Source organism: Leptinotarsa decemlineata, unplaced genomic scaffold (assembly GCF_025532065.1).
Source record: "Leptinotarsa decemlineata unplaced genomic scaffold, Ldec_3_MD MMD2_tig00004677_RagTag_RagTag, whole genome shotgun sequence".
Lineage (NCBI taxonomy): Eukaryota > Metazoa > Arthropoda > Insecta > Coleoptera > Chrysomelidae > Leptinotarsa > Leptinotarsa decemlineata.
In genome coordinates, this window is record NW_027412610.1 from 424979 (window position 1) to 442734 (window position 17756).

The window sequence follows — 17756 nt, forward strand, 5'->3', positions numbered from 1 at the left end:
ATGTAGCTTTGGTTTTATTTTCAGCTTTCAGTGTTAGACATTTTTTTAGCAGCTGCAATAACTTTACAGAGAACGGCACAATACTTTTTGAAATACTGAGTACTTATCAGCCCTAGTGTCTTCTTTTTGTATAATGAGCGTTTTCTCGAGCAAGACTTTTTTATACCCCTTGTTATCCATGAATTGAGCCTAGGTTTATTCAATTTTTTTCCACAAAGATCAGGTTCATTATTCTAGTGAAAATATTCGAAAAACAGTTGTATGCTATATTTACATCTGTACTCTGTGTTACACTTTCCCAATTAACCTCAGCGAGATCCTGTTTAAACTGAATAATTTTATTTTTTGAGAATATTCTTTTTTTGGTCCATTTTATTTCATTTGCTTTAATTTTTTGTGTGAAAAGGGTTATCATTTGTCCATAGTGATCAGATAATGCAGTATTTAAGACCATGCTTTTTTCATAGTCATCAAAATTTACAAAAATGTTATCTAATAGAGTAGATGAAATATTTGTTACTCTGGTTGGTTCAAAAATAGTTTGTGTTATGTTGTGAGTAAGGAGTAAGTAGTTTGTACGTTGTCTTCAAGCAAGTTGATATTAAAGTCTCCACATAGTATAACCTTAAATGTAGTGAATTTTTCATGAACTAAATCAATTATTTCTTCCATGTTCTCAATGAAAATATCAAATGATCCTAAGCCAGTTCTGTAAACACATACAATTACAATTTTCATTTTCCTAATTACTACACTTCCACATTCCAAATGACCTTCAATACTTTTTCTGACAACACTCTCTACGCTCTCCACATCCGATATGTAGAATATAGTTAGTAGACACGCCTGATGAAGCCATCACATGGCGAAACACGTGTTGCATTTTTGTTACACTGTCTAGTGAAAATTTAACAATACGTAATTTATTTCCCGACTATTTATTTTAGTACTGAAATATGTTTCTTCTGTAGTCCCTTTTCTTATTCAATAATGTTGTTAGATTACCATTTTGTTAGGTTTGTAATTTAAAATAATTTTTAACTGGACATAAAACATCAAAACACTGAGTTTCAGTGTATACGTCAAGAAGAGTACTTTGACCACGCCAGATGCAGTTGCAGTTGAAATGTTTGTATAATCAAAAACGACTAAGGCAAAATCCAACCAAAACATTGACGCCAGCCGTGAAAGCCTACATTCCTTTACTTACTTTATTTTATTAACTACCATTAGACTCGTCTCATGTCATTCAAGTGATCTATGGGGATTGTGTTAGGAATCACACGTTAAAAGGTAAGACCTCGTTAATCCTTAGCTCGCACAAGTTTCGACTTCTGAGGGTTGTCGTTCGTAGGGGCGCGACAGCTGGTTAACGGAAAAACAGATTTTAAACAGATTTTTTTTTTGATAATATATCTACTACGACAACGCCCTTGGTGTTACTCATAGAATATTAATAGAAAAATTGGACATGTATGGTATAAAAGAAATACTGAAATCTCACAGCAAGTTATAGAGACATACTTGAATAGGAGTGCCATGAAATCTGATGTATTATAAGTAGGAGGGTTCCACAATAAATAAATGGAATCCCAAATGCAATGTGGTCTTATTTACAGTATTTGTGAAAACACTGAGGATCTATGGCATGGAAAAGTCGCTTGTGAGTGGAGAAGCATACGTCCTCTTTTATGTAAAGGATGGAACAAAATCGCACCTTTAAGATAACCGAGGGAAAGTTTCTTTAAGCAAATATTATTTATTTTTTGTTAATTTCTTACATGTACCTGTTTCCATATATTATCATAAAACAAAGTTGTATTTCAACTAAGTAAATTAATAGTGAGTAAGGTTAATAGCAATAAAACAAATCAACAGTACAAAAAAATTTGAAAGTTCGAAATAGTGCACATGTTGGCAAAGCCGTAACTTGTCATCTTGTGACGTCACTCTCTTCTTAACGTGAATATCCTATATTTGTATAGAGTTCATTTTTTGAAATTGATTGCTTCCTTCCTTTCTTTGAAAAAAATTAATTATGGTGCAACTTATATAATGCAAATTAAGTTTTTTGAAGTTTTTCCTGCCTATAAAGTGATGTTGGATAAAAAATACACCAAAACTAAGAAAATTTTTTCAATACATATGGAGAAAAGTAATGCAATTTTTAATGCTTTTCCTTTATAAGAATTTAATGCTTTTATCAGCTTAAGGTGAAATTAATGACTCATTCATCAGTGAAAATATTGAAAACTGTTCCTCTTTCCAACTGCCAGTATCTAGTGTTGATGATTCGAAAGAAACCATTATTTATAATATAACATTTCAGAGAGAAAACGATTTAACTGATATGAAAAATATTGAAAATTCAGTTATGCCATGTGAAAGTTTTAAAATTCTTCAAGAAAATTAATTTAATATTAAAAGTAACAAATGGATTAGACCAAAATATAGTTCTTGTAAAACAAAAGAAGGAGAATTTGTTAATTCTCATAAGGAACTCGAATCCATTACCAATAAGAAAAATAATAAATTATTTTCCGAAAGATGGACATATATTAATGACGATAAAATAAAATCTGCCAATAATGTTAGTTGAATCAATTTCAAACACGAAAGAAATTTTATGAAAAAATGTAAAAGCACAAGATCGATGGATGCAACCGGCAGTATAGTTCGAAATCCAAAAGAATGCCATAAAAAAGTTTTTTATTATGGTGGGTTTATTAAAAGATCATTTAATTGTAGCATTTTTCCAATTCTAGAATTGCATAGCTCTGACCATGATATCTTTTCAATTGGTACATGGTTGGCTACAATCAAGTACAGTAGAATCTCACTAATCCGGCACTTCAATAGACCGATACATCCAATAATCCGCCCCCCTCCGCCGGCACCTCCCTCGCTCCACTACGCCTATGCGTCCATCGTCATCTAGCAGTCTAACCTCAAAACTTATCACAAGCCCGTGCGTATGTGTATGTATTTACTTGTTGTTTTAAATGAGAATAGTGTGTAGATGATAATGTCAATTTAACGGAAACACGACACTATTTTATTTATTATGATTTTTTGTCTATAATCCAGTAATCTGAAAACTCCAATAATCCGACACCTTCTGGTTTTCAATAGTGCCGGATTAGTGAGATTCTACTGTATTATGTTCTGAATTATAATAAATGGCCAATATTTACAAGGGCCGTTTCTGATTTTAGTTATGCTATAATAAATGCCATTTTATTGTTTTGGAATAACGTTTCTCTTATACAATACTTAGAAAACACCTACAAATCTATAGTCAATAATAATGATGATGAACTCAAAAGTTTGACATCCGTTCATATTTGTTGTTCACTTTCTTTAAATAATTTCAAGTGATATAAAAAATTATTTCATGCATAACGAAGTGCAGACAGTTATGAAGAAAGTGATAGCTCCTTTGTTCAATATAAGTGAATTTCATTTATTCACTTCCTATATTAAGTGGCTCACTATCATTTTCAACAAGGAGTATATGGGCAATGAAGTAAAATCAGCCTTAAAATATTTGTTTAACTAATCGGTTTATTAAGAGTCGACAGGAAAGACAGGGAAGATGATCTGTGATCACTTTATAGACATTTTCTATAATGCCTTCATGAATGAAGATCCTCCCAACAAAAATTTCAGTCAACTTCCTAACCTGTATTTCAACCCAATCTACTACAAAGAAGTATTTCTTAAACGGTACATCACCTATTTGCCCATGTAGAGTGGATAACTACTTGATAACAAAAGATTGAGAAATGCTGAAGTGGAAAACTGGTTTTCGTTTGTGAAAAATATAATTCTGGAGAGGACTAACTAAAGGTGTAGCAGAGTTATTAGGCAAATACGAAAAAGAACCGTTGCTCTACATAAAGAGTTGAAGGCCGTGGGAGCACGTGACTAAATTATTATTTGTCAACGATATTTTCCTCTCTCTTCTTGCTTTACTTTCTCTAGCCAAATTGATCAAAGACGCACGTCCCTGCTGGCGGGTAGCGGAAGTAAGCACTCGAAATAAGTACGACGAGAATAAAGTACAGCATTTCTTATTGAATGCCCACATTCGCCTGTTCATCACTTGGCAACGCTGCGCTGGTTTCATTCATTTCTCAGTAGCGGGGCCAGAGATCGCAGTGTGCGTTAAAAATTGAAAATACGAAAATTATGTGCAAATTTTCAAAGAATGAAGATCTTGGAATGAAGATTCCAAAGAATGTAGCTTTGTGAAAATAAGAATAAATTTCTATTTTTTATCAGAATAGGTTTGTGAAATTAGTATATTTGATGCATTTTATGCTTGGCCATACTTCTAGAATAGCTATTTATGTAGAGTTACGAAAATTTTTTGTAACGAGCGCGAGTAGCGAAAGTTAAAAAAAATGAAATCCTATCGTGTTACATACAAGATTTTTTCTAATTTCATTAAAACAGTGTTTTCATTATTTTCAATGATAAAGTATCGAATCTACAAATATTTTCACTAATCAAGGATGCTATTCATCACATAGCTTGTCACTTTGGTGTCTTCTATACATTTACTTTGAGTGATTTCATAGAGGCAGAAGAGATAGAGTAATGACTGATCAGAGTTCTGAATGGAAATTTGTTTTTGTGTTGTGTGATTTCCGAGTTGAAAAGTATGATAAAATCACCAAACCGAGACAAAAATTAGCGAATGATATAAAAATATATTTATAAAAGGCACATTCGGTAATCATTTACAAAAAATAAAACATGTTGTGATTGTTTAGGAGAAGTGAGGCGTTTTGTTTTCGTTAATTTCATAAATATATTTTTTATATCATTCGGTAATTCTAAGCAAGGTTCAATCATTTTTCCTTACTTTTCAACTAGGAAGTCACTCAACCAACGCAAGTACAAATTCTGATTCAAGAGTAGATCCAGTAATTTTTTGTCATTTTTCACATTTCAAAATCACTTGAAACGAGTTGAATACATTTATAGAAGACGTCAAATCGACAAGTTATGATTAGTGGAAATAAACTGTGAGTAATACTCAAAGAGAGTTTCATTGAAAACAATAAAATATAACGTAGAATGAGCGAAAAGTAAAATAAATCACATTTCTATGAAATGTGATTTCTATCACATTTCATAGAATAAATCACATTTCTATGAAATGTGATTTATTCAAGGCATTTTGTTGAACTACTAGGGGCAATTGAAGTCACACATGAAGATCAACTAATCAGTTTCTACGAGGAAAGCCTTTATACCAACGTTCCGGTAGAAGAAGCACTCCAAATCATACAGAGGAAGCTATCCGTAGACGGGGACCTGAAAGACAGAACTAATTTACCTATAGAACATGGAATTGCTAGGATGCTGTGTATGAAACTGTTATTTCCAACTGAAGGACGAATTCTTTACACAAGATGAGGGATTGCCAATGGGATCGCCACTTTCACCAGTCATAGCCAACATATATATGGAGTGGTTTGAAACTCTGGCCATTGAAGAAGCCCACAAGAAACCTCGAGTCTGGTTGAGATACGTTGATGACATCTTCATAATATGGAACCATGGGAATACTGAACTAGATGCCTTCCTGAAACACATCAACAGCGTAAGACCTTCCTTCACTTTGACAACGAAGAAGGAAGCCCACAACGAATTGCCATTCTTAGACGTTTTGGTGAAGAGGACCGACACTAAGTGGGAAGCATCTGTATACTGAAAACCCACTCATACGGGACAGTATCTGAACCACGAATCCAACCACCATCAATCGACTAAAAGAAGAAACATCAAGACTCTATTTGACCATGCTTTTGGACTTTGTAATACGAAGGAAGGTCTCGAGAAGGAACCAGACATCATTAAAAATGATCTTCAACGAAATGGCTACTCAAAAGCGATGGTGGAACAGACTTTGGCTAAAAGACAGCAGGAGCCCCGAAAGGAAGAGAAGCCGCCACAACCAGTGCTTGCACTTCCCTACATCAGAGGATTATGGGAAAAGATACGAAGAATTGGATCCAAGTACAACATCAGAACCTGTTTTAGATCCGGATACCCTGTGAGTGCAGAAAATCCTATATCGGTGAAACTAAGAGGCAATTGAATGTTAGCATTGCCGAGCGCAAGAAACACACAGCGAGGGGAAAGCAGCAAATCAGGAATAGCAGAGCATGTTTGGACCCATCAACATAACATCGAATGGTCCCAAACTGAGATCATACACAAAGAGGAACATTGGTTTAGGAGAAAATTCAAAGAAGCCGCATACATGTTATCCAACAATATATTCAGTCAAGCTAGCGTAGAGATATACAACATATCGAAACCTATAATCAAGCGAAAAATGGCCAACTCCCGCCAAACGGTCATCTCCCACGGAACCAGTGAAGCGGAAAATGGAAAGCGGGGATAAGTGAAAGTACTTGAACGACCTATAAATAGTCATCTCTCAGAGGAATCAGTACAGTCATCACCCAAAGACGATTGTAGATACTAACAATCGAAACGTCGTGAACTAACGTGACTTGAAATCTCTCAACTTTTTATTTTTATTTTCTTTTTTCATTTCTTTATTTTCATTTATTTTTGTTCAATTGTTCTATTTTACTTGTACTTTATTTCACTATTATTTCATTTCAGGTTTATTTTGCTTAATATAATTGTTATTTTCAGCTATTCATTTTTAATTCTTGTTTTTTAGTTGTTTCAGGGACTTTTTATATAGTAGACAATGGAAGTCCAAACTAGTGAAATTTGTTCCGTTTTTACTTGTATTTTATTTCACTATTATTTCGTTTAAGTTTTTACATTTTTGCTTAATATAATTGTTTTTTCAGCTATTAATTTTTATTCTTGTTCTTTAATTTTTCAATTCTTCTTTTTTAGTTCTTCAGGGATTTCAAATCATTTATATAATGTACTAGACGAACCAAAAATTACTGATCATGCTGTAATATCAATCAAATGTTTCTATTCTGAAAAAATTAATTTTAGCAACAAATGTTTGAAAACTGTAAGACGATTAACTGATAAAAATCTCGATGATATCAATTTAAACTTGATTAACTGCACTTTTCTGCTAAATAGTACCAATATAGATGATATTTTCATTAATATAAAAGAACACTTCAACCAAGTTGTAAATGAGATAGCTCCCTTAAAAACAATTACTCATTATGAAAATGAATTACCCTGGTACGACAACGAAGTCAGAAAACTAAGTAGAGATAGAGACATGGCATATAAGTGTTTTAAACTGAATTCAAGTGATGTGAATTGGGAAAATTTTAAGCTTAAACGAAATGCTGTTGTAAATATCATTAAAAAAAAGAAAGATCACTTTTACTTCAACCAAATTGATAAAAATGTACATAATCCACGTTTAATGTGGAAAACGTTGAAAAACTTAATAAATCCGAAAAAAAAACCACAATTACTATTTTAATGGTGTATACTTTGAACGGAATGGACGAAATATATTGATAAAAGACAGTAATGACATAGCAGATTGTTTTAATAAATACTTTCTAAGTAGTATCAACGATATTATCCAAAGTATTGAAGAGTGTGAGTTAGTTTGCTATATTGAAAATTATGAAGATAGCTTTAGTGCCTTCGAACTAATAGACCTAAAACAGCTGAAAATAGTAATATCGGAAATTGATGCTAATAAAGGTTCACCTATTGATGAAATGTATAGTAAAATTATAAAAAACAGTTTTCAGGTAATTGGTCATGTATGGTGTTATTTTATAAATACATCATTAGAAAAAGGTATGGTTCCTACAGAATTGAAGATTAGTACTGTTACTCCAACTGAAAAAGTGACTAATACATATAAATGTAGTGAATTCCGCCCTATCAACACTTTACCTTGTGCTGAAAAACTGTTAGAGCTAGTAGTTTATAAACAACTGTTGCAATATTGTAATGAAAAGAGTATACTTTTTATGAATCAATCTGGTTTTAGATCCAATCATTCATGTGAGTCAGCCATTCAGTTAACTGTTAATGAATGGAAAAGTAGTATGAGTAAAAATATGTTCACTGTGGTTGTGTTTTTGGATTTGAGGCGAGCATTTGAAACCATTAACCATAATATACTCCTAAAAAACTGAAACTCTACGGCATAAGGGGAAAAGTACTTGATTGGATTAACAACTATTTAACAGGTAGACAACAACAAACAAAAGTTGGTAATTCATTGTCAGCTCCATTGGAAGTGCAACATGGAGTTCCACAAGGAAGCATTTTGGGTCCGCTATTGTTTCTTCTATACATGAATGACATAAAGCATTACAATGAATGTGACTATATACACTTGTTCGCAGATGACACGTTAATATCAGTAACTGATAAAGATTTGAATAATGCCGTACAAAAGATGAATAACTCTTTAAATAGAATAACAGAATACCTCAAAATGAATAAATTGAAACTGAATGTAGACAAAACAAAGGGGATGATAATTGCCACACCATTTAAATACAGACAATTTGATATAAATGAAATTCACATCAAAATAGAAAATAATACAATTGAATTAGTTCAAGAGTTTAAATATTTAGGGTTTATGCTTGACAACCACTTAACGTTGAATGGTCATTTCAATTATATTCAGAAAAAAATACTCAAAAAACTATATTTTTTTTCGAGGGTATCTCAGCATTTGAGTATGAGCTCAAGAATTACCGTATATAATACAATTATCAAACCTCACTTCGAATATTGCCCGACCTTATTGTATGGTTTTGACCTCAATAAAATGAGATCACTACAAAAACTTCAAAATCGTGCAATGAGAATCACTTTGAGATGTAACAGATATACACCAATATCATTGATGTTGGGAACATTACAATGGCTGTCAATAGAAAATAGACTTATTTATTTAACTATGAGTTATATCTTCAAAATGTTGCATAATCTTCTTCCATCATATTTTCACAAATATATAACTATCAATACGCAAGTTCACCAGCATGATACGAGAAGTAAAAATAACTTACATGTGACTAGGCAAACAAAAGCTTACAATATTAAAACCTTGGTGTTCCAGGGATTCATTGCTTACAACAGGTTGCCAGATGATATAAAGAAATCAGAAACTCTGCAACAGTTTAAAATAAAAATGATAAACCATTTACAGCAAAAGTAAAATCGTTGTATTGTATATCTATCAGGATAAATAATTTTTAGTATCAATACGAGTATTAATATATGTATCTTCTTACGGGATATGAGTGTATAGTGGGTAGTGGGACAGCATAACTTATTGGTTTCATATGTATGTTTGTATATGATTATTGTGGTATTTGGCTGTAGGTGAATGGTATCAATATATGTATTTTCTTTCGGGCTATAAGTGTATATTGGGATAGCATTCTTATTGGTTCATATGTAGGATTGTATATGATTATTATGGTATTTGGCTGTACTTGAATGGTTTTCTTTTAGCAAAACAATGGAAAATATAACTCGAAATGTAAATACCTAGTGTGTACGTTTAAATTTAAAACAAAACAAATATATTAATACTACCGAAGGAGCTGCTAATTACTATATATAAGATTATACTTTGTGAATGTAGATAAGGATTACCTATCTCAATAAAGATTATTATAATATCAGACAATGGAATTCCGAACTAATGAAATTTATCATGAAACATTGTCAATCACCTTCAAACAAACATATTTTATTTTAATAAAATACAATAAACTATAACACTAAAAAAATAAAATGAAACTGAGAGAATCTTTAAAGATGGAACACTAATATTTGGGAAACTAATTCATTATCAATTTCAATAGAAATAAAATAGCACATGGAAAAAGTGATAATGATCGACTTTTATTCATGTGAAGTTGACAAATGGAAAATAAAAATGTGATACTAACTTTCTGAACAGAAGAGTGGAGTTTAACTTATATGAAAAATAAATTATAATAACATATATTTGTGAAGATATAGAAATGACCGATTAAACAAGATTGGATGGTGTAAAAGTTGAAACTTGTTGTAGAGACCAATTACCCTAACATCAAACTGATATTATTTGCACTCGACGGGCGTTTCGCTAACAGCGATGTTGCTAAACCCTTATCTGCTCTAATATGGGTTCAGTGTTTATTAGATGGCAGCACTTGACGGGTGAAAATTCATTGAATAAGGAAAACACGTTTTATAGATTAGTCAAACATTATTTCATACTTTATTTTGTGAAGAAGTTGACAATATTTAATCGTACAATGTCACTATCTTAAAAATTTTGAAATTCGTCGAAGGAATAAAAAGTTAAAAACATGTTTGAAAAAATAAATGAAAAACAATGAGTTAGCGACATTCTTCGTTACATTATCGATAACTTTCCCCTATACATATTTTTTATGTAACATCTCATTTCTTCACAAAGTGTTTTTGCGATTTTCAATATGGCGCTGCCACTCCACAGGGCCCTTAACTGTTGAAATACTGAAGATAATTAGTTGCAAATGTGATTGTCTCAATTTATTGGAAGAAGAAAAATGGAACAAGAGGTTGAAACCATTATATAATAAATAATTTTCACGGATCTGAAATTGAAAAATTTCTTGATAGATTTAGTCAAAAAAAATATAACTGCTGGAAGTACTGAGGAAGAGTCATTTGAAAAAAATAACCAGTCAAAAGGTCTCTCGAAGCAAGGTAAAAAAATTTCATTTAGTATTTGAGGCTAACATATTCAGAAATACAGAACCTCGCAATTCTTCCTGTGAATCAATGTAAATCTTCAATCTGGAAAGAAGATACTTGATGAAAATCCATAACTAACATATGCAAAAAACACTTTATTGTGAGATTTTCACTAAACGATTTTACAAAAACGCAACAAGTGTTTCGCCATACAATGGCTTCTTCGGGCGTGTCTTTACTAGTAAAGACACTCATCGATATTATTCCCAAGAATTTTGTAGAAATCTTATTTTCCACTAGTGTACTTTCCATATGAATTTCTGGTAGATTGCATTTAAATGTGACTACATTAGTTTTTTTTGTGTTAAATGACAGCAGATTTGCATTGCACCATTGTTTAATTTCGCTGAAGTCATTACAGATGCTTTCATATAAATATTGTTGATTTTCATTATGCCACAAAAGTGTGGTATCATCTGCAAAAATGTTGAAACTACCAGAAATACGTACAGTAGCCAGGTCATTTAGTAAAAACAGTAGCTAGTAAAAAAAAGTATGGGTTCTAAGATCGATCCTTGGGGCACTTCTGTTTTCACATTCTTTGTACTTGAGCAACTATTGATTTTAACAAATTGTCTACGTCTTGTAAGGTAGGATGCAAACCATTTGAGGCAGTTTCCAGCAATTCCATAATGATGTAGCTTTCACAACAGTATTCTGTGGTCAACACAATCAAATGCTTTTGACAAGTCACTGAATTTATGATGCACTGTTTGGAACCTTTGGTGTAGTAATGAATATTACTGGAGTTTTTTCCCAACACCAAATCGTTATTTTCAACACCTCGACACGTATTTCGATCACCAAGTGATCATCTTCAAAGAGGAAGATTAAAACTCAATCTTTATCTTTGAAGATGATCATTTGGTAATCCAAAACATGTGTCGAGGTGTTAAAAATAATGATTAATGTATGCCTTATGAAGAAAATTAAATATTGCTTCATTAGTGCTTTTGTTTCCCTGAAACCCAAATTGATGAGGAGTGATTATTTTGTTTATATTTAAATTCTCTTATTTCAACTAATTTCTCAATCAACTTTGCAAGAGTTGGTTGTAAAGATATTGGTCTTAGGTTTGATGGATCACCCCCTTAGACAAAGGTATGGCCATTGATGTTTTAAAAACTCCATGCCTGAAAGTTTCGTTTATGAGTTGAACAAGAACCTGTAGAGCGCAATCTGGTAAATTTTCAAATATTCAGATAGTCAAATTGTCAGTTCCAGATGTTTTTTGTTTCTCAGGTAAATGATGATTCTTTTCTGTTCTCTTATATCGGTGATATAAAAAATGCATGGTTTGTTGATTGATACTGTTTGAAGGTACATTATTGGATCTCGTATATGTTTTAAGCTCTCAGTTAATTTCTCAATCATGGAGCAGTAAAAGTCATTAATAGTGTCAGAATGTAGGGAGATATGTGGGAATTTTTGATTATTGTTCATTCCCCTCAAATCATTGACAATATTCCATATTTCTTTCACTTTATTAGTAGCATTAATATATGTCTTTTGCATTTCGTATTACTCCTCTATAGATTTTTCTGTACTTATTGAAATATGTTTCAATAGCAATACAATAGCAATACAAGTATTTCCTTATATATTGAAGGGATCTCATATTTTTTTAAGAAATTTTAATTCCTGTGGTGATCCAAGGTTTTCTATTTTTAATTTTTATTTTCTGAAGTGGAAATGCTATTTTGAAAAATTCACATAATTTTTTGTGTGTCTCCCGTTTAAAATTAGAGCAGAGAGTAAAAAATTTTCTATAATTTTTTTTTACTGAAAAGTCGACAAAACTTAATGTTGATATTTTTATTTCTTGAAATAAACTAATTTTTGAGTGCCTAATGATTTTTTATCTTCAAAATTTATATTCAGATCTCCAGCTAATATTATATTTGATTTTGGTGGTATTTTCGAAAAAAGGTAACCCAACTTATCTAAGAAAATATCAACATGGCAAGTCCGTAAATAAACATCTGAGGATGGTGTACGGTATATACATATTGCAAAAATATTTCTTTTCTGGTAATGTATAACAGACATTTCAAAAGTTTTTTCCTCTATTATGTCGTTGTATCCCAACAATAGTTTTGAAAGACATAGAATTGAGAACTGAATCATGTAGGAGAATGGCTGTACCACCATGACTTCTGCAAAAAATAGACGCTACTGTGTAATCAGAGATCACTAAAGGCTCACCATTTTTGAGCCAGTGCTCTGTCAGGAAAACAACTTTAGGACATTTCTGGTCTGCTAGGAATACATACAATTCGTCCATCTGTTTCGAATTGATTGTATATTTAGACACAAAAGAGTAAGATGTGACTCGTCAGTGATGAGTTGCTTATTTATAAAAAAGAGGCGTTATTACTATTTGGCAGTGAAATATCATGTTGAGTATGCAATGATGTCTGGTATCTCAGGATTTTCAACAACGGCCTGTAACACATCACGCTGACTTTCTTCATTAGATTGCTTTTGTCAGAAAACCACAGGTTTATTAAATGATACTTATTCTTTTAAATTAAGAACTAAACGTCTAAATGTTGATTCACCAGGTCGTCGCCTCTCAGGATACTTATTAGAGTACGCACGTTCAGTATCAACACAATTTCTTTGGCACAAAATGTAACATAACATATAAACTTTTTCAGTATTCAAAAAGCTGCAGTTTTCCATTTTTACCACAAATTTGGTAGGTAATGAGATGTAAAAGTAGGAACGGCAATATGTCAAAAATTCTACCAAACAACAACAGTATTATTATGACAACAGAACATTATGTGTCATTTTATCAGAGCACTATCTAAAATTGAGCAAAAGCAGGTTAAGTAATCACTTTTCATTTTGCGCGCGAAATGATAATGAAATCAGATTGTGTGATACGTTGCTGTATTCACAATGAAAAATGGGGTCGAATACAGGGTATACTTTAGTTTCGGCTCATATAAAAATAAAAAGTTGCTGATGTTTTTTAAAACACGAAACGTCGCAGAAAATTCTGCTTACGTTATCGTGTAGTCCTAAAAAAGTGGCCATGGCAAAGTCCTATTTGTTTTACATTTCCTTTGAAAATAAAGCTCAAATTTCGGTTTTTCTCGGATATCTCCAAAACTACTCGGAATGTTGAAACTTTCTGAATGGCATATTATTAGGTACATAAATGCGCAACTTTTCTCTAATTCAATCGACCCCGTATCACTTACCGTTTCCGATATTCCCATGCTGTTCATTCTTATCTTGCACACAGTGTAGAATGGTTTGAAAAAGCGCTGTTATCACTTCATAGTGAAATTGACTATATACAGTATAAATAAATGTTTTGAAAATACTTTTTGAGTCTTAAATTCCACTACGATGTCAAATTTATTGTATTTTAATCATATCGACCTTTTCATCACTCTGATCCATTAACTGTTAGTGTCATGACTGTTTGATATTTTTAAATTCAACATTAAGACTTTGTCAACAAGAAATGATTTTTATGACAATATAGCATATTCCGATTCTGAGCCTATAGGATCAAGCTGCACTACAACACTAGTTATCATATTTTCATCAATATAGCATTAAAAATGGTTCAGGGCATTTTTCACCTAATAAAAGAATTATCAGAAAAATGGGATATAACTAAAACAAAACTTGTTTCAGATTGGATGTACAAACTGAAGTGGTTTGAGTCCAAAGTCATCCATAGGGAAGAACACTGGTTTACAAAGAGTTTAAAAAATCTGCATAATGAATAAAGTCATTCAGTCAACCCACATTAGAAATTAGAAATATGTTAAAACTCTTAATCGAAATGGGAAACTTGCAGTTCACTAAACTGGAATGAATCATTAATCACTAGAACATCGTAACAATGGAAATGAGTAAGAATTTTTTTCAATTCTTCTTCATTTGTATATCTTTGATATTTTTCTGTTGGTTGCATTTGCTTTACTCTGAATATTTTGATTTTTTTAGATTTGTGTGTTTAAATGAGCATGCAAGTGAAGTCGTGAGTTTGCACATTATAGTAAGAGGAAATAAATATGAAATGAAAACGTCTTACCATTTGATTTAATACACCTTATAAAAAATGGGTTTGCTTGGTTCAAAGTATCCATAAGAGAATGCAAACTCTGCTGAAATTGAGCAGTAACTGTCAAAGGTTGCTTTCTAGCTTTTCCTATTTGACCTTGAGACTGAGCTGTGATTCCAGTTCTTCCTGCCAATGTTTTAACTGATTGCAGATTTTTCCATCCCTTTTTGCTACGTTCCCTTGGACGAAAAGATTTGTTCTTCCTACACAGTAATAAACTTGTATTACTTCTACAATTATTTATTATGTAAAAGTATAAGTAATGAAAAGCATGCAGAGGAACGTGCTGGGAAAACATAGATGCAAAAATTTTGAGGATTGAGCAAGAACAGGAATGTTAAATTTGGAGAACTTGGCACAAATATCACTATTTCTCCAGATTCTTTTGGACAAGCATCAAAATGATATTATATTGTTGCTGATTGTTTATAAATAGCTATTGCTTCAGTTAATGGGTTCCTGATATCACTAGGAAACAACTTGAGATGAAATAAATTAGTTTTCCCAACTGGCCTTACTATCACGAAAAGTTTGGTGATAAAATGAATTGAATTTCTATCAGTACAGAGTTTTTCTTTTGTGTCTGGTTCTCATGGCAAGCATTTGAATGAGTTTACCGCATAATGAAAACGGTAAATACGTATTTCTCTTAGATACCCAAGAGCTTCATAAAAACTAACCATCACCACTTGTTCCATCACCAAAAACTTTCTTTTTTTCGCAACAAAATACACATACATTACAATCTGATTAGCCCTCTGTATAGCCCTAGCTTCATCAGGACCCAACCTTTGAAGCCCCGCAGATGAACTGGCACCTCCATTCGAAGAATCTTTTCTTCTTCTGTCATCATCAGTATTTTTATTATTGCTTCCGCTATTTCTGTTTCGATGGTAAAGTTGTGGCCATGAGAGCCTATTGTTTGAGGATTCGTTGTCTGAGTTACGGCCGATCCGGCTGAATGGCATGGCACTTCGTTGTTTGCTAGTTTTCAGAAGAAAACCGAATGTCAGAAAAAAATACACAATGAAGCAGTGCCGAACGGAAAACGTTACCCTATATTCTTTTTTAAATGAACAAAACTAAATCAATAGAGGATCTGATGAAGTGTAATAAAGGGAAAATTGAAAAGTTAACCCCAAAAAGTTATTGCATAATATGAACCACTGAAGAGTTCAATTAGTCAGTAACTTGTATTCATTAATTTGCCTACAAATTGAGCAACCAATAGAAAAAATGAATTTTATTTACTCAGCTTTAGCTTTTTAAGTGTAATAAAGTAAACGTTTCCCTTCATTACACTTCATCAGATTCTCTATTGATTTAATTTTGTTTTTTTATGTGGAATTTTAAAAACCCAGAGAAGCGGCAAGAAACATTGACTCCTCCACAAAAAATATCTATCAAGTAAGTTACCCTGATACTATTAATTTGCTGAAATCTGCTAATATTTTTTTATCATAAAAAGTAATATTTACAAAATGAAAATCAGTGATATGAAAATAATGGTAAAATTTGAGTTTAGTACAATACAACTGAAAGTGTTAAAACTGGCAGAATATTAAAATTTCAATAGATAGGATAAAAGCGCACAATGAATTCTCCAGGTTATTTCATTAATATGTGATGGAATTGGCAGATCCTTGATTATCCATAATTTATTCAGATAACACTATATTGTGAGATTTTTACTGAACAGTATGTATGAGGAAACTATTATATGTATAGTGAAACATGTGTTGCAGTGTTGTAAACTGTTCAGTGAAAAACTCACAATAAATAGTTACTTCAATACATTATTTCACTAACTTTAACATCGAATTACATAAATTTATGTACTTTCACAAAAGTACAAAATTTAAAAAAATATAAATAAATCTTCCACAAAATAGCTTTCTTTCATGATTGGATTGAAATTTAACGAATTTTGATGCAGAAAAACTGAGGAAATGTTTTGTCAACTATTAGAATAATATGAGTTCATTAAGAATACACATATTTTAAAATCTGATCTTTGTTTTTATTGATATTTCTGAAAGAAAGAAAGTTAGCATACATAAATCAAGTACGGGAAGAAGTTTTTGTGAATTCATAGATAATTTGACTGATTTTAAATGAGTTCTAGCACTATTCAAGATATGTGTGCCCAATTGCTAAAAAATCAAATCAGAGCATTTGAATTTTGAATTATTCGCACACTTGAATTTCATTTCAGTACATATGTATACATATTTTATAATATAAAAGAAAATTAAGTTTGATAACCTGGAGAAATAAAAAATTAAAAGATTTGTAATCAGAAAAACTTTCTGGTTCATCAAACAAGTTTTGGGAAAAATGAAGGAGTAAAATACCATAATTACTAGAAAAGTATTAACTCTTAATTAAAATGTATTACAACCACATTACACATACATTCATTACTTTGAAATTATTACCATATAAAGCCAAATGAACAGATTGAAAGAACAGCAAAATTCAACATGCAATAATGTTTTTGCTCAGGAAATCAACTTCAGGATCACCTTTAATTCTTGTGGTGTGCCAATCAACATAAAAATATCAAATATTGCGTCTTGAAAGATTCAACTGAAATACAACTTATATTGTAAAGTTTTGCTGTTCCTCAATTGTTTAATAAAAATAAAAATCAAATAATTTAAGCAATCCATGAAAGGTAGCTAAGTCATTCCTATCCGATACCATGCAAAAAATCAAATACTAAAATTAATATTTCAGCAAGACAATATTCAAACTAACAAAGTGGACCAATGTTCAACGAAACATTATAAAGAGGACTATAAATGTCAACCGATTCAACTTACGCAATTCTGTTTATTGTTAGATTCACAGCAGAAACTGTCACAAGATGGCTACAGAATCACATTTCATGTTATAAATATAATAAATATTTTGCACAAAT

General features: G+C 31.7%; 1 protein-coding gene across 1 annotated transcript in view; it reads right to left on the reverse strand.

Annotated features, from left to right (window-relative positions):
- Positions 1-17756, reverse strand: part of LOC111509285 (unconventional myosin-IXb) — a 263644-nt gene that overhangs the window by 107415 nt on the left and 138473 nt on the right. The window contains 2 exon segments of the mRNA XM_074179210.1: positions 14804-15036; positions 15572-15817. Coding sequence (XP_074035311.1) covers positions 14804-15036; positions 15572-15817 — 479 coding nt within the window.